The sequence below is a fragment of the Amblyomma maculatum genome, chromosome 4 (genome assembly GCF_055883805.1).
Source record: "Amblyomma maculatum isolate TAMU_Amacu chromosome 4, ASM5588380v1, whole genome shotgun sequence".
In the NCBI taxonomy this organism is placed as follows: domain Eukaryota; kingdom Metazoa; phylum Arthropoda; class Arachnida; order Ixodida; family Ixodidae; genus Amblyomma; species Amblyomma maculatum.
The window spans coordinates 121445770-121469030 of NC_139347.1; the positions used below are offsets into that span (position 1 = coordinate 121445770).

Consider the following 23261-nt stretch of genomic DNA (forward strand, 5'->3'; position numbering starts at 1 on the left):
GTTGAGGCCGCACCTTGGGATCTACTTGCATGGATATGGTTTGAAAGCCGTGAAGCTTCATTTAATCTTTGGGACACTTTCAAGGCGAAGCTTCAGAAGACATTTGCAGGCGCCGTTAGAAAGGGGAGAGTGCAGTACATCTTCAATCAATGATTGGACTTAATCAACGAAATTGTAATCAATGCCAGCCCCTGGCATGACTGCTATGACACAGGTCGGCAGAGGGAGGAAATATTAACGGGGAGTAGTTAGCGTGCACACTACTTACGAAAGGCAACTGGGCCATTTCTATGCAGGAACTGTTTGTGCAGCTTGTGACTGGTGTGTGACACTGACGAGATGATGTGATGACACCTCTCATGCCCAGTGTTATTTTGGAGGCAAAGCATTGCCAGACAACGAAAAGACGCATCCGGTATCCGATGTCTTTATTTAGGATTATTGCACACACATTTATTCTGGACCTCGGATCAATCGAGCAGCCTCGGCTGGCTTGTTAAGTCGGCTACATTCAGCGTTGTCATCTTCTCCTCCAGTGCCGGCATGTAAGCTCTCTCGATCGCCATGATGATTTCCTTCTCAACTGGAGATAGAACCTCTTTATTGAATTCGTTGAGAACGTTGGTACTGAGGCCCATTGACATCTTGGGGGGCATCACCTTTGTTGTCAGATTTAAAGTGCGATAGCTGTACTTCGTACCTGTGCAGACGAAAAGACAATATTTCTTATAGCATCAGAACATCTTGAAGATCCGCATCTTTTTTAACTTATTCGAACAAACATAGGTCGATAAGCAGTGAAAATCCTTAAGCCGTGGACATCCAACCTGCAAGTAACATTCTGTTGAACTAACTTCAATATATTAATCTATCAACTATGCCTACGTTTGATGTATTTTGAGGGCGTCTAGTTTTTTATCTACAGCATGCACAGAAAATCTGAATAAGCGCTTTTTTTTTACTGTGAACTTGTTTAAAAACATGTTTTTTCTCCTGTCGAAAAATTTATCTTCAAAAATTTTTGTACCCGCAGATTTTCCGCAGGCGTCTTTATAGGCTTTTGATATTAGTGTCATTATCATCGTCAAAAACGTTCTCCTCTGGATTTTTTATGACAGTCTTCACTACTCTTTCGAAGCAAAGTATAATCGCAAATAACTATCTTGGTGCCCATTTAAATATTTAAATATTTCCATCAATATTTCCTTCTGTTCTGCAGTTGACGCGTGTATCAAATTAGTGTCAAATAAAGCTGTATTTGAGTCCAGAAACATTGACTGCCATTTCATGGAAAGATATTTAGCGAATCAGGCATTGGCAAAGAAGTAAATACTTTTCATTCATTTATCAGTAATTCACAGCGACTGACGCTTCAAGTAAAACAGGGGCAAACACGTGGGAACAAAAACTATAAAAGAGCACAGGCGTGTCATTTTAGAGTATTATCCGTTCACGCCATGCATATATGCGAGATGTGTTGTGTTAGATGCATTTCTCCACTATATAAAGAGAAAATGGGGAATTTCTCATTCCCCGACATAATACAATGCTATTCATTAAAATAATGTAGTACAAGTGGTAGTAATTTTGCCCAAGAGATGAAAAAAATTACGGCTAGCTTATTGTGCTATTGTTAATGGCATAAGTTTAAAATGTTCAGATATCAAAATCTGCTTTCCTAGCGCGCCGTACACATGCAGTGCTGTACAATATTTTAAAAGCTTGAAATAAAAGTTCCTATTCAAAGCTCCTGTAATGCGCCAAACTAATTTCTACCGGAGAATATGGCTGCAGCACCAATCTCAAGCCGGTGTCGCACATTCTCTACAAAGCTTGAACAGGATTATACAGACCGGTATAGCGCTCAAACCGTGCACAGCGGAAAGGTATGCAGTCCGCTCGAATGCACGAAGTAGCTAAGATCGATGCACTGTTTTGTTAAAACAGCTGAGTGGAAGGAGCACTGCAAAATATTATTAATGTATAAACTGTATGCAAAAATGAGAAGAAAAAAGACTATTGCCGCTTTTTACGCGATTTCTTCCGTTTCATTCGCAGTTGTTGTCATTACGAAACAAACGCAGTATTGATAATTCAACTCTTCTTTTGGTATTTCAACTTATAAAAAGCTTAGTCGAACGTGAATGTGCGGAGCCGCTGAACCGGTAGCCAAATGTTAATACCAAAGCTTGCAATATAACACACACAAAAAAAATATTTCTGCAAATGGGTCTGAAAAGGACAAACTGCATTGGTCCTAAGATGATGGCATGTCAGTCAAATTAGACTACTCCTACATGTGCTTGCAAAACCTGAAGCCTAATAAAAGTGCAAAACATTTATATACCCACTTGTAGCCACGCAAGAATTCAGCATGCTTAGAGAGCAGTACACTAAGTGGAATCGCCATTTGTAGACTTGAGATCGAGATACAAATTGCGAAACAGCGCACGAACGTTACACAGGGACAAGCGTGCATTTTTCCACATGCCAGCGTTGATTGCTGACTCGCGCATTTTTGTGGGGCTACGCAGGTTCGTGGTTGTAGTCACGCGCGGAAACCTTGGAAGTTTTTTTTTTTTTTTTTTCATTTCGTTTCCCTCTTGTTTTTTTTTTTTTATCGAGAAAATCTTACTAGCCCCATTATGCTAAAAATGCACTACGCACTCTCAATGGTACCCATAATGATATAAATATGAAATCGCAGCCCCCGCCTTGTGGCAATCAAAGTGTGACGATGGCATGCACAAGAAATAGTGCAAAAATATTTATTTTGGACATTGGGTGGCAAGGAGCCTCGCTATAGTGCCTGATAACGAGACAAATCTGGTATGGCTTCTGGCTTTCCTCAAACCAGTATTTCGGGCCCCTCGTCTTTGTTCGCTATAATAATGACATTGTGCACGTCGAGAGCGATATTATTAGCTCATAATTTACGCAGATACCAATCTGTTCTTCCCGGGCACTTTGAGCACCGATCTTGAAAATCGAGTGCATAAAAGCTAACTGAAGTTTTCACTTGGGCCGTTAGTAAGTTTTTGCAAATTAACTTTATAAAACTAAACCTTTGATGTTTCAAACACGCCAATATCATTTTAAGCTTCCCCAGATTGAACTAGACAATACCAGAACGCAATTCGGGTAGTTTTATAAACCAATTGGTGTCTGTTTTACAGACGGGTTGTCCAACGACCACATCATTTGCTTGATTAATTAGCCTTCTAGAACAGTTGGTATCATGCGACGTCATTGTTTTAATTTCTTTATATCTGTTAACATGATACTTTATAACCCTTTGTTCCCCTCTATAACTAACTACGGATGTCTCGCATGGGCAACAACAACAGATGAAAATTTCAAGAAACCTATTGTTTTAGAGAAATGTTCATGCACCATTGCAAGTAAACCCTTATAGCTTTTCCGCACCACAACACTTTTTCACAGGCACACAATACTATACCAATAAAATTTACGTATAACTATGGATTGTACGATAATTATAAACTGGCATTAATAAAAAACGATGACACCCTGGTCAGACTTTTTGGGTTAGAACAAAACAAAACAGCGCATTATGTCTGCACTGGAGAGCTTTAGATCGTTAAAAATGCCCTACCAGTTAAGGCCAACAAATTATGCACTATACGCTACCCACGCTATACTTACTGAGCTTTACTGCTGTTATAGTGTGGTTCAGCCACAAACGTTTTTCAAATAACTTCGCAAAAATATTCGCATTCTAGTTTTCTGTTATTGACACTTTTGCCAAGTCGTACATTATGATTGTTTGAATGCCTCCTCCTCCGCGTCTTGGGTGTTCCTTTTGTATTTTGTGCATTCATTGTTGTTGTTTTTTTCTCTCATGTTTCAGCATAGTCACTTATAAGTATTCCTTTTGTTCTGTCTACTAACGTACTTCTGTTGCCGTCAATGCTAATATGTAAAAAAGTGCAATACAACCTTTCAACTTTCGGCCGCTCTGCCCACTGTTCTCGTTTTTTCTTTACTTGCGAGTGGCGGTTACCACGGCCACTGTGTAGTTCGGAGTCTCCAGCGCGATCTTTAAAGCTTTTATCGACCGGTGACCTCAGTGACGGCAGTGGAGGGCAATGGCGGCGGCTCTCCTTGCGTTCGTTACAAATATCAACAAGTCAGTCGTTGGCGGCACCTACATTAAATCTTAGAACAGGCAAATTTGTTATACTAGTGTTTGTTGCCGAGGCGTACGCACCAGGCCGGAACATAAAACATCCTTGGTTATTCTCATCGTTCTGTCCTAGAAGCGTTCGAGTGTCAATTGAAACGTTCCGCCACGGTGGCTCAGGGGTCACAACACATAGACTGCTGAATACAACGACGCGGGATCAGATCCTCGAGATTCACAAGGAATATGACGCCACAAACGAGGACAGAAAAAGCAAAAAAAAAAAAAAAAAACAAAAAAAAACAACAGGGCCACCACCTGGTCGGTCGCCTCATGTTTCTTGCGGAATTCTAGTATGCATCAACTGGCCTAAACAATACTTCTATTTGATCGAACCCAGGCCACGGCGGCGCTCTTCGATCAAGGCGCAAAGCTAGGCGGCGCCCGTGTGCTGTGCGATGTCAGTTCGCGTAAATAAATCCGAGTGATCGAAATCGCCGACCCTCCTCTACGGCAACCCTCACAGCGTGTCTCTCTTTGAAACGTTAGGGCTACAAGCCCAAATCTATATGATTGAACGCTCCCAGTGAAATACCTTTAGGTATCTTTCTATTTAACAGGCCAAATTAGTTTATTTGTTAACATTTAGTTGCTTGCGATATATATTTCTCAGCATTAGAAGACGAAGCGAAATTAAATACAAGGTGAGTAAATATTACCCACCCTGAAGTTATTCGTGGCTAATCTACTGTTCTCTTAGGTAAAACTTTCATACGTTTTATCTTCTTCGGAAAGACGCCCTCTGCAACGTGCTCGACTTTCAAGGACCATTTAGAAACGGAGCAGTTTCAGGCATCACACATTCTACAATGATCTTATAAAGTCAGAGCGCAAATAAACCACACACAGATAGAATAACGGCACACATCAGAAGCGCTCATCTGTTTTGTGTCGTTATTCTGTCTGTGCGCTGATTTTTTTTTACGCTCTAAATTCGTAATGTAAAATATGTACAGATTCACCCAGAAAGAAGTTTTAATGCAGTGTTCAGTTAGCGGCTTGGTATAAAAATGCGAATTCCGAAAAGAAAAAGGAAATTGAGAAAGGGCTTGGTTCCAGTAACTGACATTGTATCATGCGAAAGCGCATTCTCTCTGATAGCCACGTTAAGATTTTGCTAGGCTCTCAACCTAATGTGTAGTGTGGGTAAGCTGAGCTAGTTGGTCTTGCTTGACTACAGTCGATCCAAAGTCGGGCAGCCCAAAGTCGGGCAGCTCAAAGAAGCTGCCCGGTTTTGCAGTTCCTGAAAAATCAGCGATTCAGGCCGGGTTAAGGCAGGCTGGAAACCAATAAGCTTCCGAAAAAGTCACTTGCCAATCATCGCCTGTACGAGGCTCCAGCCATAAGTAAAGGCGTTTCGTATTGAAAACATTGTTGCTAACGCAGTAATAGACGGCGCACAGAAGCAGCAAAAGGGAAATGTGGCGTACTAGAGGATTACGCGAAGGAGATTGATACCTCTATCCAAATAAGAGGGCGGCGTGTAAATGAAACGTACATTTTGTGCAATTGGCGAAAAACCGATCGATGCATATGTGTGTGGCACCGCTGTCGACGAGTACTTCAACGGCCACATTCCTGGACCGGCCGTCCGTGAGCGTCTCGACGTCGTACTTGGCGACCAAGCCACGCACGCTCAGGGAGCAGCAGATGCGGAAGTGGGGAGCTCGCTGGTGCCGTTCGTCCGTTAAGTCGCAGCTGCCTAGTCGTCGCACCTGCACAGATAAAACGGGGCGCAGACGCCCATAGTGATGCAAATTTAAATAATGCCGATACTTTTCGGAGAAACTGTGCTTTCAACGACTTCTGTGTCGAAATATTTTGATGAGAATTCACTGCACCTCTTTATATGCACCAGAAAATAGTGTGTGTAGCAAGTGCATGCTGCGCCCTTTATTCCATGTGTGTCAGGAATAGGGAGATAAGGGATGTATTATGGCCGATTAAGTGAAGATGGAGAAGCGAAGTAGCGGTCTTTTTGCACATTCAGCTCACGAATCATAGCGTAAAGGCGGAGTAAAAGAAGGCACAAATACAGTCATCTCGATGAAGTGGAGAACGCAGCACTCATTTCGACCGAACGTAGTTTCCCACATTTTCCACATAATGCATTAAAATGCACTACTGCACCACACTACAGAAGGCCGCATGCTGAAAGAGGTCAAATCCGAAATGACATATCGCCCAGTACGATGGACGGTTTACACTTCCACTGTGGCAAAATTCGGCATTGTGCAGTTTGTAGTGCATTTTCATGCATTAAGTGGAGAGGGTGGGCAACTACAGCCAATAAATACGGGCGATGTGTGCGTGCGTGCGTGTATGTGTGCGTGCGCGTGTGTGTGTGTGTTTGTGTGTGTGTGTGTGTGTGTGTGTGTGTGTGTGTGTGTGTGTGTGTGTGTGTGTGTGTGTGTGTGTGTGTGTGTGTGTGTGTGTGTGTGTGTGTGTGTGTGTGTGTGTGTGTGTGTGTGTGTGTGTGTGTGTGTGTGTGTGTGTGTGTGTGTGTGCGTGTGTGTGTGTGTGTGCGTGCGTGTGCGTGCGTGCGTGCGCGTGTGTGTGTGTGTGTGTGTGTGTGTGTGTGTGTGTGTGTGTGTGTGTGTGTGTGTGTGTGTGTGTGTGTGTGTGTGTGTGTGTGTGTGTGTGTGTGTGTGTGTGTGTGTGTGTGTGTGTGTGTGTGTGTGTGTGTGTGTGTGTGTGTGTGTGTGTGTGTGTGTGTGTGTGTGTGTGTGTGTGTGTGTGTGTGTGTGTGTGTGTGTGTGTGTGTGTGTGTTTGGAGGGGGGGGGGGCTCCCAGTCTGGGGTATACCTCGCGGATCCTTCGCCTGCACATGTACATGGACTCTGCTACTCACATAGTCCATTGAATCTCAATTCATGAGTATTTTCTCACACATGGAGCGTGACGTCGCAAGCTATAACCACATTCGCGCAAGCACCCCGACCTAGATATCATGGTTATTCATGTCTGGTTCGGGAAACAGAGGTACCGGAGGGTTGATTCCTATTTCACCCTGTTATCGCAAATGTTCTGCCCTACTTGGCTTCTCTTGCTAACTCCCTCGTATCATTTGGTTTATCTGTGCCACGCTGCCCGCAGATCAGACAATGCACGTAAATGGCTCCTGCCGGCTACAACTTTGTGAGGCTTCGCTCGAATGCCGTTGCAGCATCCTTTATCTCTATCTCGTTAAGATATATCTAGAAAGCTTATATTATCGGTGCAAAAAACTATGAGACGTTTAAGCTCCTAGCTAACGCACCAATTCAATGGAATGTAGTTTAGGAACTACGGCAAGCCAGCAGGCTATAAAAGAGCCGGATGCTCACTCGTCGGCGCAGATTGCCAAGGGTACCGTTTTCAAGGTGAAATTCGATAAATCCCGAGAAGATCCCACTCTTTTCATCCACGTCGAACGAGATATCCTTCAGACGAATTGTTTCTATGCCAACACTCTGCAGCAACTGGTCCACGGCGTAGTCGTTGCGCCAGGAGCTCGCACAAGTGGAAGCTGCACCATAAGAAAAAAAAAGTTGCGATGGAGTTGAGTTGACCGAAAAACATCTTGAACGGCGAAGAATCATAAGGAGGTTTGTTTATTTTTCTTTTTGAGGAAACCTAAGGCGTACGCCAATATTAAACCATGCTGATAAATCGAAAAAGATTCTGTAATCTAAAAAAGGCATAAAACTTATGTGAATAATTATATCCGTACTGCGTATTATGCGCGAGAGCGTTACGTTTCCACAGCAAGCTACATTGCCATATCATCGCTTATGAAAGTAAATGAATGCTCTCCTTCACTGCCCTTTCTGCCGAGCTCCCGCTACGGAAGCCACATTAGACCACTTCGTAACAACTTAGCCACGCTTACCACCCTTTCAGACCGCCTGGCACAAGGGTATGGACACATGGGCCACACCACTCAGAGCTGTTGGCATTCATTTGGGGCCACATGCCTGCATCAATATATTTGATCCTTATGCCGAAGGTCATTCTTGTGCAATAAAAAAAAGAAATGACATAATTTTTACTTATTTCGAAATCATTTATTGTAAGGTGGGAATTTCATTTCAGGCGATATAGACCACATGAGATGTCTTGTACCCGCCTTCAGGTGAAAGTTTTGAATTCAATGAGACTGTCGCCATAGTACTGCGGTCACAGAAGTAGACACTCGCCTGTCATCTGGACAGGCGTGCTCGTAACTTTTCGATGCTGCGAGGTATCAAACGGTCGACGCCCCCGACGGACAATAATGAACGCGATAGAGCATGAATAAAAAAGCCCCTTTGTTCTGCACAAAATGTGGCGTGTCAAAGTTGTGAGTGAGAGATCGTGAGCATGGCTCTGGCATGTGGCGTTGCCGAGCACTGATAGATGGGAAGGCTGAGTGACGTAACGAGACCACGTGACATGACAGGCGCTGCCAACTCGGGCCTTTCATTTCAAATGGGAGCTTGAAATGCTAATCCAACCTTGCACCCCCCTTTTGGTGTAGCACACGCTTCCCTTCGATCACAGACGCACTTTCGTATGGCTTGGTTAAATAGGGGCTTCTTTTGTACCTGCCTCTGGTTTACACGTATTGGGCCAGTTCGCAACTTCATGCCACGAAGTATTACGAGATAATAGCGGCAAAACTTGAAGGGGTTACTGACTGACATCTTACAGTTGTGGAGGTTAAGTGTCTCCCCAATTTTGTTTCGACGTGTAATAACACTGCGGCGTTCACAAAAGCAACAAACATGTCGCCACCACCAGCACATTTTGCAAGTATGCGCGCCGACGCAGAATATTTTTATAGCTACAGGATGCCCTTAAGATGAAACATTTGTGGGACACATAAGCTGTGGATCTATAAGGGCATGGCTCGAAAGCTGTAAATCCTCCCGTGTGCGGCACCCTTCGGGATTTTCGTTTGGGTATGTGCAGATTGCGGCTCGCTTCAAGACGAATCCCTCAATCTATGCCTCTAATGCACCACGCATGCTCATTAGCCTTCAGATTCCGAGTAGCACAAAGTCGGCTATGACGTGGGGGCCCGCGATGTGCCCGTGAGGGCAGCCCGTACGGGCCCCATGCGGGATCGGTCCTAGTCGGTACCCGTATGGGCAGCCCAAATATAGGCTGCCCGCATTCAGCCCAGATTGCGGAATGTGGGTAGTATACTAAAATTCCTAATGGGTCCTACTTTTGTGCAGGCAGGGCTGCTGCATTGATCAAGGTTTTAATTTTTAAGTCGATTAATCCGACCAATACCTGAATTGTACCGCGCGGGCTTAGCGGAGGCCAGTCTGTTGCCCAGGTGTTGCCCTCATGGGTTGAATATGGCATTTTTGGGGCAGCCCAATTTCCATTAATCAAGTGTGAAACAATGAGCACTATTTTTTACCTTGTATTCGACACTATGTAATATAAAAGAAATTTATTCTACACGTTACAATAATGTGGGCTGGCCCATATCACCCTCAAAATTTTGTACTGAATATTTATTTTGACTGGTGTGTGTAGAATAATAATGGCGCAGGAAAACTATGGAGGTAGTCCAGTACATACTCGTAACACGGAACAGTTACGGCTCTATATTTTTTGCCATTACTGCATAATCAACGTAGTTTCTAGGTTGAAAATAGTCTTTATTCATGGCAGAGGTATGCTTAGGGACGTTATGTGAAACCTCCAGGAAAGGCAATTAGCGGCCTGTATTACACGAATTACATAAATAAAATAGTGCCTTAAAGATAGGGTGGAGACGTTTTAGAGCGGCAGACCCGCCTACGGCCAATTTGGGGCCCACTGTGGCCTTTGATGGGCAGCCCCAATTGGGCTGATTTTATTTTTACCGCATAGAATACGAACATATGTTGCATTTGATCGCAAGTACCGCAAGAAATGCTCGTGTGAGCAGCGTGGGTGCAAGCCCGCTTTTCAGCCCGGCCGAAAATCATGCGGGACTTATTCGGCTTTTGAGTGGGGGGCCCCAATCAGGTTTGCCTGTCTTCTATTTGCTTTATACCCACGTTTGCATCGGATCTGTCCTAAAGTGCCCAGCAAGAGACTGATGCGGGCATAAGCCGGAAGGAGCGCTTTCCTGTTCCGCTACAGGCCATGCGGAAAATATCTAGATTTTTTGTGGGCAGCCCAAGAATTTTCGGCATGAAGCCCACATTTCCGTCTGACCTTCCCTCGAGTACCACTCAAGGGTCCCATGTTGGCAATGTGCAGGCATACCCGTGTTTAGCCTCGCCGCGGCCCATGCGGGACCTGTTGGGATTTTGAGTGGACAGCCCCAATTAGATTTGCCCAGGCGCTTTCTACAAAAAGCCCGAATTTTCTTTGCATCAACCCTAAAATTCCCCAAGCGTAACCCTTCAGCGTCAGATGGGGGAATAAATCCTTAGTTAGCCCCATCCACGCCTATATGATGCCCAGATGGAAAAACAGGCGACAGCCCAAATTGGGCTCGCCCGCTTGATCCCTAAAGGGGGCCCTCATGAGTGTTATTTCGGTTGCCCAAGCCCGACTTGCCCATACGGGCCCCAGGTGGGCCACGTAATGTGTGCTACTTGGGATGTGAACTAGCGCATTATGTGAAAAGCCACCCGACATAGACATCAAGGCCCGCTGTAACCGAGCAGTGAGAACTTCATTACATGGGCCAAGGGCGCCGTGTGTGACTCGGCATCCGAGAGTACGGGATAGTTCAATTCCAACCTCAACCTGCCATCTCATAGGAGCAACCTGAATTAGTTGTGTGTTCCGGTCACGTCAAAAAACCCACTGACAAATTAGAGCCCGACCTGCCATCTGTCGTGCTCACAATGCTGATGCTGAAGTTCCTTGAAAACGCCCCGTTTTCAAGAACCAACGCGTCGAAAATGTCCGGTGACAGCGGTGTTTATAAGAAGCTTCTGGCTGCCCTCTCCTGTGGTTGGCTGCCGGAGGAACCCGCACAGGCGGAGATTTCCGCTTGAATGGGAAAAACTGAAGACGCCGGATAAAGAATGGCTCGGCGGAAATACACATAATTGAAAATAACTTGATAAAAATGAAGACAATGATGATTACGAATAACAGTGGAATAAGAATGAGACCTGAACTCTAACAAATGATAAATTGGAATATATTGGTTAGTAGACACAACTGAATTAAAATAAAAATAGAACCAGAAATGCTAGATATTGTAATTGAAATAACTCTTTTTAATAAATCTATTAACATCTCCTGAATTTTTCTGTCACTCTAGAGCCTACCCTACGCCAGCATTCAGTACTGAAACGGCATCGGATATCTCAGGACCTTGATTGAACGGTTGACTATATCTTAGATCTTTTTATGTTGCACAATTGTTTCGTTCTTGCTTTTAATCTTGCTGTTTTTGCTGCTGGACATTTGACGAAAAATAATAATGAAATAATTATATACTAATAACCGCAATAAATTATTTTTCTACTATAACCAGTTATTTAATAAAGCTATTGGCATGGTCCCCTTAAAGTCCCCCGTGATTGTGAGGAAGTGCTCAAAACGATCTATGCTCACCGGCAAACAGCAGCAAAGTCCACACCGGTAGGAACATTCTAACCATCTGAAAACAGCAAAAGAAAACATTTCCTTGGGCGCCATTTCACGCGATACTCGTATAATCACACCAGAAGTCCGCTTGGCGATGGTTCAGCTTCAAGGCTGCAGACAATGAAAATTTTATATGACAAGGCAAAGCTACTTTAGAGTTGTGAATCAATATGCAACATAAAAAACGATTCAAATTACAATTACTCTCCTGTTGAAGTTAAATAAAATAGCTTAAGTCTTATAAGGTACAAGAAATCGTCTCCAGGCATGCTTTTGTTACAGGTGTACGGGATTTTTTGCACTGTTACTGCAGGCAAAATCCTTGCGTCCCTTCCGTTTCCCGAGAGACTGTTTGTGTAAATCGGGCATAATTACTTTTTGCGTCCGCATTCTAATAAATTTGCTTAGTTCAGAACGCTTGCATTGAAACGGAGTGAAGTCGAAATATAAACAATATTTAACAGGTGCCGTTACATTTTGGATAAATTTACTCAGGCAACACAATTAAAACTTACTTTTAAAGCATTCACAAATCGTTCTGGAAGATGTCACATATCCTAACCTTTACGTCGTCTGCTTTATTTTCAACACGCGCTTGCAAACGTTCACACAAGTCAAGACCCGGCAACGCCTTACCTTTAACTGGCGCTCGGAAAAGTTGTGCGAGGATGTGCTGACTGTGTGACGCCACATCTGAGACAGTGCCTTTAATTTGATCACGGAGGTTGCATCCAGTTATATACATCCGCCTGTAATACCTTAGACAAACGAGACGAAATCGTCATATTGTCTCATGGCGTGACAATATGGGTTGAAATTTATCTCGGTCTCACAAAGGAACAGCCAAATGAAACGCTGGATATCTTCTTTGGAAGTTATTGTCATACGCTGCCATATCAATATTTTTATCGACGCACCTATAATAAGTGGGCCATATTGTTTCGCCTAGCGGGTACGCTTTCTCACAATCAGGTTCATAATCGTGTTTGCAATGTCAGGAATAAAGAGGTGAGTGGGCGGCGATAAACTTTACTGAGTATCATTAGGAAAGTCGACATTTTATTTGTTCCCGCTAGGACAGAACTTTTTACTCCCTCTGCAATATAGCCCTGTGTTTATTCACATGATTTCTGAGTAAATTACATGACTGAAACGTTCACACAGCCGATGCAGTGGTGAATTTATAAATACGCTGCACCTTGGAAGCCTTGGTCGATTCCGGCTCATTCAATAGTAGTAGGTTCATGCGTTACTCGTGCTCAGAACTCTGTGTGTGCCGCTAGATTCAAGACAAGAAAATCCTTCACAATTCTTCAAGCATGCCGCTTCTCTGACAACGTTAGCGTTGACGACTTATGAAAGGTTAGCCACTATGATCCTTTCGCAGAATGGACCATTACTGCGCACGGAATGCACAACCCTTTCCAGCAGTTTCCAGCATAAATTCTTGCACAGACTTCTTAGCTACAGCCCGCATCAGCAAATAACGGGCACAATTTGTAAAGCTCCTAGCTCGTTAGGACTAGTTATCACATTTGTTGCGTGTGACGCAGCTAACATCACTTGCGAAATGACTATGCTACTTGCATGTTTAAAACGCCCCTAATAAACTCTCAGGGCTTACAATTTCGAGCACCCAAAGTGGGGCCAGCTGCCCCTCCCCCGTCTTCTTTTCCCGGATTGAAGCTTGCTGCCTACGGCATAAGTTGTTACGTTATCGTGGCACGGTCTAAGGTGTTCAAAGTACAAATCCGTCTGCTATGCGGGACGCCGTGGTGGAGGACTGGTTATCTACCATCTGGATTTCTTTATAGTGTAAGCGTAGCAGGGGGCGACAGAAAGTTAGGTGGGCGGATGAGATAAAGAAGTTCGCAGGGGTCAAGTGGATGCAGCTAGCACAGAACCGGGTTGAGGGGAGAAATATGGGAGAGGCCTTCGCCCTGCAGTGCGTATAGTCACGCTAATGATGATGATGATGATGATGATGAAAGTGTACAAATGCCGCATGTTAGACGAGCGCCTGGGGTTCCGCCTCCGTCGAAACGTGGCTGCCATGACCGCGACCAGGGTGCCCTGACACGGCGCCATATCACCCACATGGGACAAGAGAGTGTTAAACTGTTCGTCAGTTTCCAAATCTAGTTTCTTTGTTACGGCGCTTTTTACGGTGATGACTCAGATTTTTGACATCGTTCATTGCGCCGTTAGGTTTGTTGGACGTTTTTGTTTTACATGAATAATGTGACTGAAGTTAGGATTTTCGCGAATATTCATTACTTTCCACCTGCACCCATATCCATTCGTTATGGCGCCGCACCTTCCGTGTACAGGTAATCAGGCCAAAAGGTTTCTTTCTCATGCAGTCCTAGAGACCAAGATCTGTTTACCTTGCACATATTTGTTCTTAAAGTCGGGTGCACTGAGTGCTGCGGAAAGTTCCGGACAGAAATGTTAGAGAACGGACGCGCACGACTGGGCGCTTGGAAAGTTTGCTTGTGAGCGCGAGAAAGATCGGTCGTGTGTGTGGTCGATAGTCGTTCGGAGGTGCTTTTTTCGAGATAGGTAAACTCTTGACTTGGAAGCGGTCGAAGTGCCACTCGAGGGGCCAAAACTTTTATTCGCCGCCAGAGAGAGAGAGAGAGAGAGAAAATTTTTAATGAGCATAATAATCAGTAAGAATTCGCCGGAGCTGGGTGCTCGGTGCCCCTAGTCCAGTGCTCCGCTGGTAGCAGCTGACTTGAGGACTAGCTGGATAATCCAGGATAATAATCGCCGCCAGAGTATTCGGGGTCTTCTCCTTCCATGAATCCTTGCCAGGCCCCGCCGCGCTCAAACGTTTGTGCCCAACTTTTGTATAATGTAGAAATTCAACCTTCTTGTTCACTGGGTACGTGGAGGCGAATATTGCCTCCCAGTCTTCCTAAGTCCAAAGTATCACCAATCGGGAAATGTTGCTTTATAAACTTGGCAGAGAGGGCAGATGATGGGATAGCGATATAACAAGGTGAGCCATGGGAAGGGCTCTCATCTTTAATCGTCGCCAGATGCGCGGTTTCAAGCTGGGGGCTGTGGTAGCAAGAATGGTTGCCGTTCGGTGTGGGATAATGTGGTGAGCTCAGCTGGAGTTCAGCCTGTGCCATTTCTCGGCCTTAGGGCCGGGTAAGTACTTGTCAGAACTTTTGTAGTGCTTCCGCCTATGTGGTCTTGCGGGTCTGGTTCCACAAAGGGTGCACGTTTCGGGCCTGCGGACTGTCTGAAAGAAAATTTCCGATACGGGATGTAAGTTCAGTGTGCATACTTTTAGGTCGATGGCCGAAGGGCGGATGTCAAGACGTGTTGTGTGTATCAACCTTTACACGGGGCCGCGAAGCTTATATGGGCCTCAAAGTGGGCTTCACTTGAACACCTGATGAAAAGATATCTTCTAGAATTACAAAATGCATACGAGTAACAGCTATCCTATCAATCCTTTCTGTAAAGCAAAAATTGTTAAACTGGCTTCATTAGCACTGGACTTCTCTGCCATCTACAGTGATGCTACTGCTCTCCCCTCTCAATTCAACGCGCACCAGCGCGCAGGCAAACATCAAGAAACACCAAGTTGCGGCGGCATTCGCATCACGCCCCGTCCCAACCGAGGCACTTGGGAGCGTCCAATGTTTGGGCGCACCCAGCAACCCCGATGACGTCATCGACGAGAGAGCGCCGAGGGGGGGGGGGGGGGCAGTTAAGGGGTGTCGCCTTAATTGGTTGCTAGCGATTCCCAGGAGCACTGCTTAATTTTTTTTTTTTGTAAATTTAAGCTCCACGCAGTGATTTTACATTTGACTCCAGTATTCACAAGGTTCACATCTGTACACTTCTCGCATTAGAATATTGCCGCAATTACCGTTTGAAGTGACCTTAGACATTTGGGGCTGGCCTCATGCAACCTGCTTTATATTGTACCATAGTTTATATACATTTCTCTATTTTTATTTTTGCCTACCCTGTCCTTCCTTCCTGTCGCTCACCTCTATGATTTCCTCTACCGCTTCCTCATTATACCTTCATTTTCACCGCCTCAGATCAGGTGCTTCAGATAGCAGTTAGCAAATACCGGGGCTGGCAAACAACTTTCCCTTGCTTTTTTATATCCAATAATAACCATATACGTTCGTTTCAGGGCCCTTTTATACTCCTATTTTATTGTGCAGCCCCAGAGCAAACAATCGGTCTTTTTCCATTAGCGGAATATTCTTGCGGCCGCCAGGCAAAGTACGGATGACGTGGTTGATTACCCAGACATTGTGAGAAACGTCGTTCATGATATTGTGGTAGACTTATTCTCCAAACAGTAGTTGAGTGGCTGGCAGTACAAGCCACAGTGCAGGGCTGGTCTCTTGCCTATCCTGAGCAGAGACGCATTAGTCGCCTGTGAACACAGCGTGAGCCCCCCCCCCCCCCCCCCTTCCCCTCTAATTTAACCCATACGCTGACGAACCTGGCCGTGTCTTCTTGCTTGAGGCAAGCTGGGGAAGGGGGCACGATGCAATGCGTGCATTCCGAAGGCTTAGAAGATGCTATCACTGCCCGCAATTATTGTGCAGCAGTTCGCCGCGTCGATGAAGCGAGGGACGTCGTTTCGCCGAAAAGCACATAAACCGAACTGCTCCCCCCTTTACGCGTGGCATACCAGCGAAAATGGCGGCGGAGGAGGCAGCGCCCATGCGCAGTAGTACTACTCGAAAAAGGTTCATTCGTCGCGTCTGGTATTCACTGCCAGGTTCAGAGTTGTTATTGCGGCGTAATGAATCGTGGGGTCTAGCAGCAGTGCTTCGACTGCGGCAAGTATAAGATAAGAGTGTTGAGATTAAGTGAGTTAAGTAACGACGTGCTATTCAAGGATGACTTTAATGTAAAGTTAGCTTTGCATGTGACATCATCAAGAACATTTCCGCGAAAGCGCTTTTGGCTGCATCATCTGCGCCAGACTGCACAACGTATCAACATCCTCAGTCACAAAGGATGGCAACCAGGGTTAATCATAAGGCATCTGCATTCGTTCTTTTCAATATTGGTCAAAAACATTTTTCAGGGTAGGCAACAGCTGTCGCGCCAAATTTATTTTGTGAACGACGCAGCCGAAAGAATTGATACGCGAGACCTGCTTTTCGATGGCCTTGAATGCGAGGAGACAGCGAGCTTCACAGACGTAGCAGGCCTCCAACGAGTAAAATAGCAAGAAAAAATTGCGCTGTGCCATAAAAAAGTACAAGGACAGGAAAGATAATGAAGACTTCCGAAGTAACTGATTAAATCTTAAAGACTGAAGATGGACGTTGCAGTTAGAATGAACGCATTTATATCAAAGAAGGGAGCATGACCCTAAGCAGTATTCATATATGAAGCTTTTGCTGTACCTGACGCATACTGCAACGACCTCGTTGAATACTCGAAGCTTCGAGTAGATGACGAAGCGAGGAACGACTGCTGAACGAAAGTCTACCACGAGGAGTAAGCCTATCACACAGGATTTGAAAATTTCGCAACTCTGTATTATAGGGAAGCAGGGACTTGAAATAGGCTTGAGAATGTCTTGAGAAATTTTAGAAATACCAGAATGCCTAACCTACTGCGACGTCTCATGTTCTGCTGCGGCGCGAGAAGCAGAAGCGTGGTGATCAAACAGTGCTTCTTTTTGGTTTCCGTGTATTATGATAATGAGACCAAGAGAAAGCTGTCCAGTTCACAAATGTGTCAGATCATTACTGGAGAAATTTGTGAAGCTACAAGAGCTGCGGCTCTGTCTCCTTTGCTTTTAGAATCGAAAAATGGTTGGAGAAGGCAAAAACTGAATATGAAAAACGCAAGTAAGATATACGATTTTACTTTTTTTTTCTGAAGGCGCACATCCGCACACACGTCTCGCCTCGAGTAAAAGAAGTTACGTTTAGCTCTCTTAAAAAAAAAAATTGATGCGCACCTGCCTCTACCAGTTTGTTCATTATAATGTGATCGTGAAGGTTGCATTCGCTGACATGAAAGCTTCTAAAGCATTGAGCAGAGGTGAAGGAATCGACAAATTACCCTTCGCTGTCACCATATCGGTGGAATTTTTTTCTCACTCGCAAGGCAACGGGCAAATGAAAGGCTCGATATCTTTTTTGGTAGTTGCGTCCTATGTTGCACTACCTATTGTCTTTTTTTTTATCAATCTAGGCGGTATAAGTATGCTATCTTGCTTCATCGACAGTGTTCGCGTTTTCACCTCACGTCAAACTCACAGGCCCTACCGTTTTATCAGTGACGAAACTAGAGAGGGAAGTGCGCAGAGATAACATTTGCTGAGTATCATTCGCAATGTCTTTTTTTTTTTTGTATTCGTTCTCTCCCGATAGGAGAAGGCCGGCTCAATAGCATTTCGTTTATCCATATGCATTCTGTGCCAGTTATATGGCACAAGCGTTTTGCCTGGGCGTTGAAGTAGTCATATTTCCAGTTGTTAGAACTGATGCATGGGCGAGTTGGTATGCCATTTTCAGAAGAACAGCGCGACTTGGACAAAGACGGAAGGAAGACAACACGGACAGGCGCTGACTTGCAACTGATGTTAATTGCTCGGAACGTGGTAATGTATATATCAGGCTCCAAACAACAAAGGAAAACACTGAAGCGATACACATTTCATTATACACTTGAAAACACGTGTGATGCCACCACGTCACTTCCCTGTAGCTAGATATCTAAGTTCCTTTGCTGACAACGCCAAGGACGCGCTGCTGACACAGGCGTCATTTGACCATGCGATTTGTGCGGCCTCAATAATTTCACGGGTTATCTTGCCCCGATGCCTATTTAACACTTTTGTTTTTTTGGAAATAAGGCTGGCAGTCGTTACTTTTACAATCTCTGCAATGGATGCCGAGATGCCCTTAAACGGAGTTAAAAACATTATTATTGTGTTCTCTTAGGCGCTCGTTAAGACATCTGCCCCTCCGGCCGACGTACTGTTTGCCGCAAGATAGTGGGATGGAGTAGATAATACCATCTTTGGATGCAAGAAATTGATTCTCATGTTTTATAGGGCACTTTTCTCGTATAGATTCAGCGTTAACAAGATTGCACAATTTCCCAAGCTTTTCGTAAGCCGAGAAAACAACTCTGACATTAGCTCGGTAGCCTATCTCCTTTAGCCTGTGGGAAAATTTGTGGATGTAGGAAACGACTGTTGTCTTTTTTTTTTTTTTTATCCCGTGAAATTATTGAGGCCGCACAAATCGCATGGTCAAATGACGCCTGTGTCAGCAGCCCGTCATTGGCGTTGTCAGGAAAGGAACTTAGATCTCTAGCTACAGGGAAGCGACGTGGTGGCATCACACGTGTTTTCAAGTGTATAATCAAATGTGTATCGCTTCTGTGCTTTCTTTTGTTGTTTGGAGACTGATATATATATATATATATATATATATATATATATATATATATATATATATATATATATATATATATATATATATATATATATATATATATACATATATATATATATATATATATATATATATATATATATATATTACCACGTTCCGAGCAATAAACATCAGTTGCAAGTTAGCGCCTGTCCGTGTTTTCTTCCCTCCGCCTTTGTCCAAGTCGCGCTGTTCTTCAGAAAAATCACAATTCCAGCTACGCTTCTGCATGAAGGCCCATGCAGTTTCAGTATATATACTGGTTCGCTCATTAACCGCTTCCTGCATTGCTTGTACTATTTCTGCGTGTGCCATTATTCGTAGGCCTTGTCGTGACGCTGGGGCTACGTCGACCCGGCCTTCACTTGGTAGCGTGCAGAGACTCGGGGTTGAAGTAGGATTGAATCTTCGAAGTTGGTGAAATATGTACAAGCAGGTTTAATGGCACTTTGAGAAACTTATTTACAAGATTATTTACACGAAAAAGGAGGGTACATCAGCAAAATGGCAAGCGTTAAGAGTTCATAGCGAGAAGCGACTGGATGAGCCGTTTTCCCGGGGCCCAGAGCGACATTTCGTGCTCTGCAGCGTCCTTAAAACCCCCTATGTCCAGCCCCTCTCTGAAGATGCTGACCAACCAAATCCAGGGCACGCCCCTCAGGTATCGGCATCCAATCGAACACATCACTGCACTGATGGTCTGAAGCACTGACTGGTCCGGCATTCATTCGTTGGGCGTGATCACTTGTTGGCGGGAAAAGCTTGGGAACGGCGAGGAGAGGAGGTACATTTCTATTCTTCAGCAAAGAAACCACAGGCTGGTTCCGACAAGTGGTTTTACTTCTCAGAAACCCGAGTGCACGTGGCGCCGCATCCGCTCCCAGCATTGTCCGTTTTCGACAATTGCAAATCTTTCCTGCATTCCTGGGAAATCACTTAATGGCTGTATGCGTCATGCTCCTTTCTTGTCCTGCACGTCAGCGGACATGTCACTCTGTCGTCTCCTTTGGAAAGTAGGCATGCCTCACTGGACGATAGGGCTTATCGACTGGAAGGGTGAACAAAAGAAAGAAAGCACTTCCTGCATTTCCCGCAGGGGGACGTTTCTTTGTGTTTTTCCAGACGTTCTCTTGACAGGGTCAATTTGGGATTTGCAGGTTGTCCACAAAGCAAAACAGGCTTACAAAACAGGATTGCTGGAAACAGGCTCACTTAGAGCCATTGGACCATCACCACATATTCACAATACTTTTCCATGCCCACAGGCGAACAATAGAGCGCGCAAATGCGGATGCTTGGTCGTAACAGCCTCCTCCCCCGCCAGAAGAGTCTCGGAGGGCAGCAGTCCCAGCTGCTGCATGAAGAGACGACTTAATGGCCTGCACGTGAACGCTTGAAGCTCGCTGTTGCTTGTCGCGTTGTCTCGATTGTTGTAGGCCAAATTGCTCGAGCTGTCTGAAACTCAACCACATGTCGAAGCAAGCACTCGGCTCCCGTCTGAAGAGACCAGGTTAAAAGAAAACTGCCATTGTTGTTCGAGAAAAGCCCACTCTCAAGACGTTCGGGACCCACGTATTCCTAGAAAACCAAACGTGCTGCTTTACATAGCCACACATATACAAGCGCACGAAAAAAAAAAACCTGATTATCAATTTGGATACATGGTGAGGAACATCTCGGACCGCTTAGAAAGAGCGGCTAAGCGCGTCCGCATTCCCATTTAACTTCCCCTTTTTGTATCTTATTTCAAAATTGTACTGCTGTAAAATCAAGCTCCACCTAAGAAGGCGACTGTTCTTCGATGTCGCAGTTTGCAGCCAAGCCAGGGGACAATGGTCCGTCTCTACGGTGAATTTGGCCCCTCCAAGATAGCACTGCAATTTTTGAATGGCCCATACAATGCAAGCGCACTCTTTCTCTGACGCGCAATAAGCCCTCTCTCTAGAACTCAGTTTTCTGCTCAGGTAGAGCACTGGGTGCTCATTACCGTCGTCATCTCTCTGGCAGAGAACAGCACCTAGCCCTCGATCACTTGCATCACACTGGACCGTTAATTCTCGGTCATAGTCTGGAGCTCGCAATACCGGACGGCTAATCAGCACAGCCTTCAGGTTTACGAAGGAGGCTTCCTTTTGTTCGTCCCAGACTACATTTGTCGGCTCTGTCTTGCGGAGAGCATGGGTCAGGGGGCTAGCCAAAGCTGAATAGTTAGGGATGTAGTGATTGTAGTATCCCGTCAGACCTAAGAATGCCCGAATTTCCGTCTTCGTGCTCGGCCGCGGGTAGTCTGCTACCGCAGAAATCTTAATCTCGCTGGGTTTCCTGAAACCTTGACCTACATTGTGACCCAAGTAGTCCACGGTCGCCCTTGCCAGGCAACATTTCTCGGCCTTTACGGTTAGTCCAGCTTGACGCAAAAGGCTCAGTACAGCTCTTAGATGTACCATATGGTCCGCCCATGAGTCGGAAAAAACCGCAATGTCGTCTAAATAAGGCACCGCGAATGTTTCACACCCATTTAAAACCCTATCCATGAGTCGGGAAAAACAAAATGGAGCATTTTTGAGCCCGAAACTCATCATTGTTGGCTGGTAGCTGCCCGTCGGAGTGACGAAAGCCGCGTATCTGCTGGCGCGTTCAGTGAGCGGTACTTGCCAGTATCCTCGAGTAAGGTCCAGCGTACTCACATATGCCGCTCTACTGACCTGTTCTACTCTCTCCTCAATATTCGGAATAGGATACACTTGATCCCTGGTGAGAGAATTTAGCTTTCGGTAGTCTACCACAGGCCTAGGGTCTTTACCTGGAGCTTCTACTAAGATCATAGGCGAAGCATAATCGCTTTCCGAGGGTTTTATTACTCCTAATTCCAGCATGCGAGTTACTTCCCTATCCAGAATTTCTCTTTGCCTTGGAGAAAATCGGTAGCACCTTGATCGCACTGGCACGTCTGAAGTCAGCTCAATATCGTGCTCAGTCAAATCAGTTCTGCCTGGCCTGTCCACGAAGCAGGCCTCAAACTCTGTTATTATCTCGCCCAGATCGGACAGCTGGGATTTCTTTAGTTCTCCTCTCTGCTCCGTCTTTTTGAGAAGCTCCTGAGCGTTGCTTCCTTTTCCGCTGAGGCAAATCAAGTTGTCCCCCATCTCCTCGGGAAGGTTTAACGTTAGATTTACCACGGCTTCCCTCTGCACATAAGGCTTCATAAGATTGCAATGATAAATGCGCACTGCTTTACGCCTACCGGGGAATTTCACTTCGTAGTTAGTGTTAGAAAGCTTTGCAACGACTTCATCAGGTCCTTCCCACTGTACTTCGAGCTTATTCCTGAGATCATTGGCTTGCTCCATAGCTAAGTCCTCTCGGGTTCCACTTAGAAGTCTCGTGAGATTGCTAGACACTGGCGGCAAGAGGTTACTCTCAAGAACGTCCTCATTCCGCGTCTCATCAAGCTCACTTTCAAGTTGACATATCTGAGATGCCTCGCTCTCAAAGTTTTCTGACCTGCTATCTTCCGCATTTACCACTGTTTTAACTGCCGTTTCCTCCGCTGTGGATTTTTCTGGAATGAGCAGTGTAGCTAGTTCTCGCGCCTTTGAACGTGTTAAGGCTTGCACAACTCTGTCTCCGAAAAGGATGCCCCTCTTTCGCAGCAGCATGTCCGATTTGTTGGAGAACAAATACGGATAGCACTTAGGAAGCTTTCCTGAAACGGCAGCCTCGGTTGTTAATTCGCCGAAAGGGCCCTCGATGACCACGTTCGCGATCGGCAAGCACACACTCTGTTCCTCAACTACCTGTCGGATCCATGCACACTGTCCTGTATAGTCGGAAGGCGATACATACGCCGGATGGACAACATCCATCGTTGCGGCCGAATCGCGCAGTACCTTGCAAGGCTTCCCGTTGACTACTAGGTCATGCAGGTAGGGTTCTAAAAGCTGCATATTTTCATCGCAGTCACTGACATACGAGAAAGCAATCTTTTCTTTCCGGCAGTTGACGGCAATGTGACCCTGCTCATTACACCT

The 23261-nt window shown here is 45.2% G+C and overlaps 1 protein-coding gene across 1 annotated transcript; it reads right to left on the minus strand.

Annotated features, from left to right (window-relative positions):
• Positions 1–411: 411 nt before the first annotated feature.
• On the minus strand, positions 412–12511 carry LOC146192261 (uncharacterized). Its single transcript, XM_084600030.1, has 5 exons — positions 12416–12511; positions 11747–11792; positions 7531–7712; positions 5703–5919; positions 412–700 (listed from the first exon to the last, which is right to left on the minus strand). The coding sequence occupies exons 1-5, from the start codon at positions 12470–12472 to the stop codon at positions 471–473; spliced, it is 732 nt and encodes a 243-aa protein (XP_084456156.1). The 5' UTR covers positions 12473–12511; the 3' UTR covers positions 412–470.
• Positions 12512–23261: the final 10750 nt, after the last annotated feature.

Excerpts from the sequence above, each read along its gene's own strand:
- LOC146192261 (XM_084600030.1), bottom strand. The coding sequence starts at position 12,472 with ATGTGGCGTCACACAGTCAGCACATCCTCGCACAACTTTTCCGAGCGC. Across the intron at positions 11,793-12,415 it reads TTTCCGAGCGCCAGTTAAAG|ATGGTTAGAATGTTCCTACC; the intron begins GTAAGGCGTTGC and ends TGCTGTTTTCAG. Across the intron at positions 7,713-11,746 it reads GACTTTGCTGCTGTTTGCCG|CTTCCACTTGTGCGAGCTCC; the intron begins GTGAGCATAGAT and ends CTTATGGTGCAG.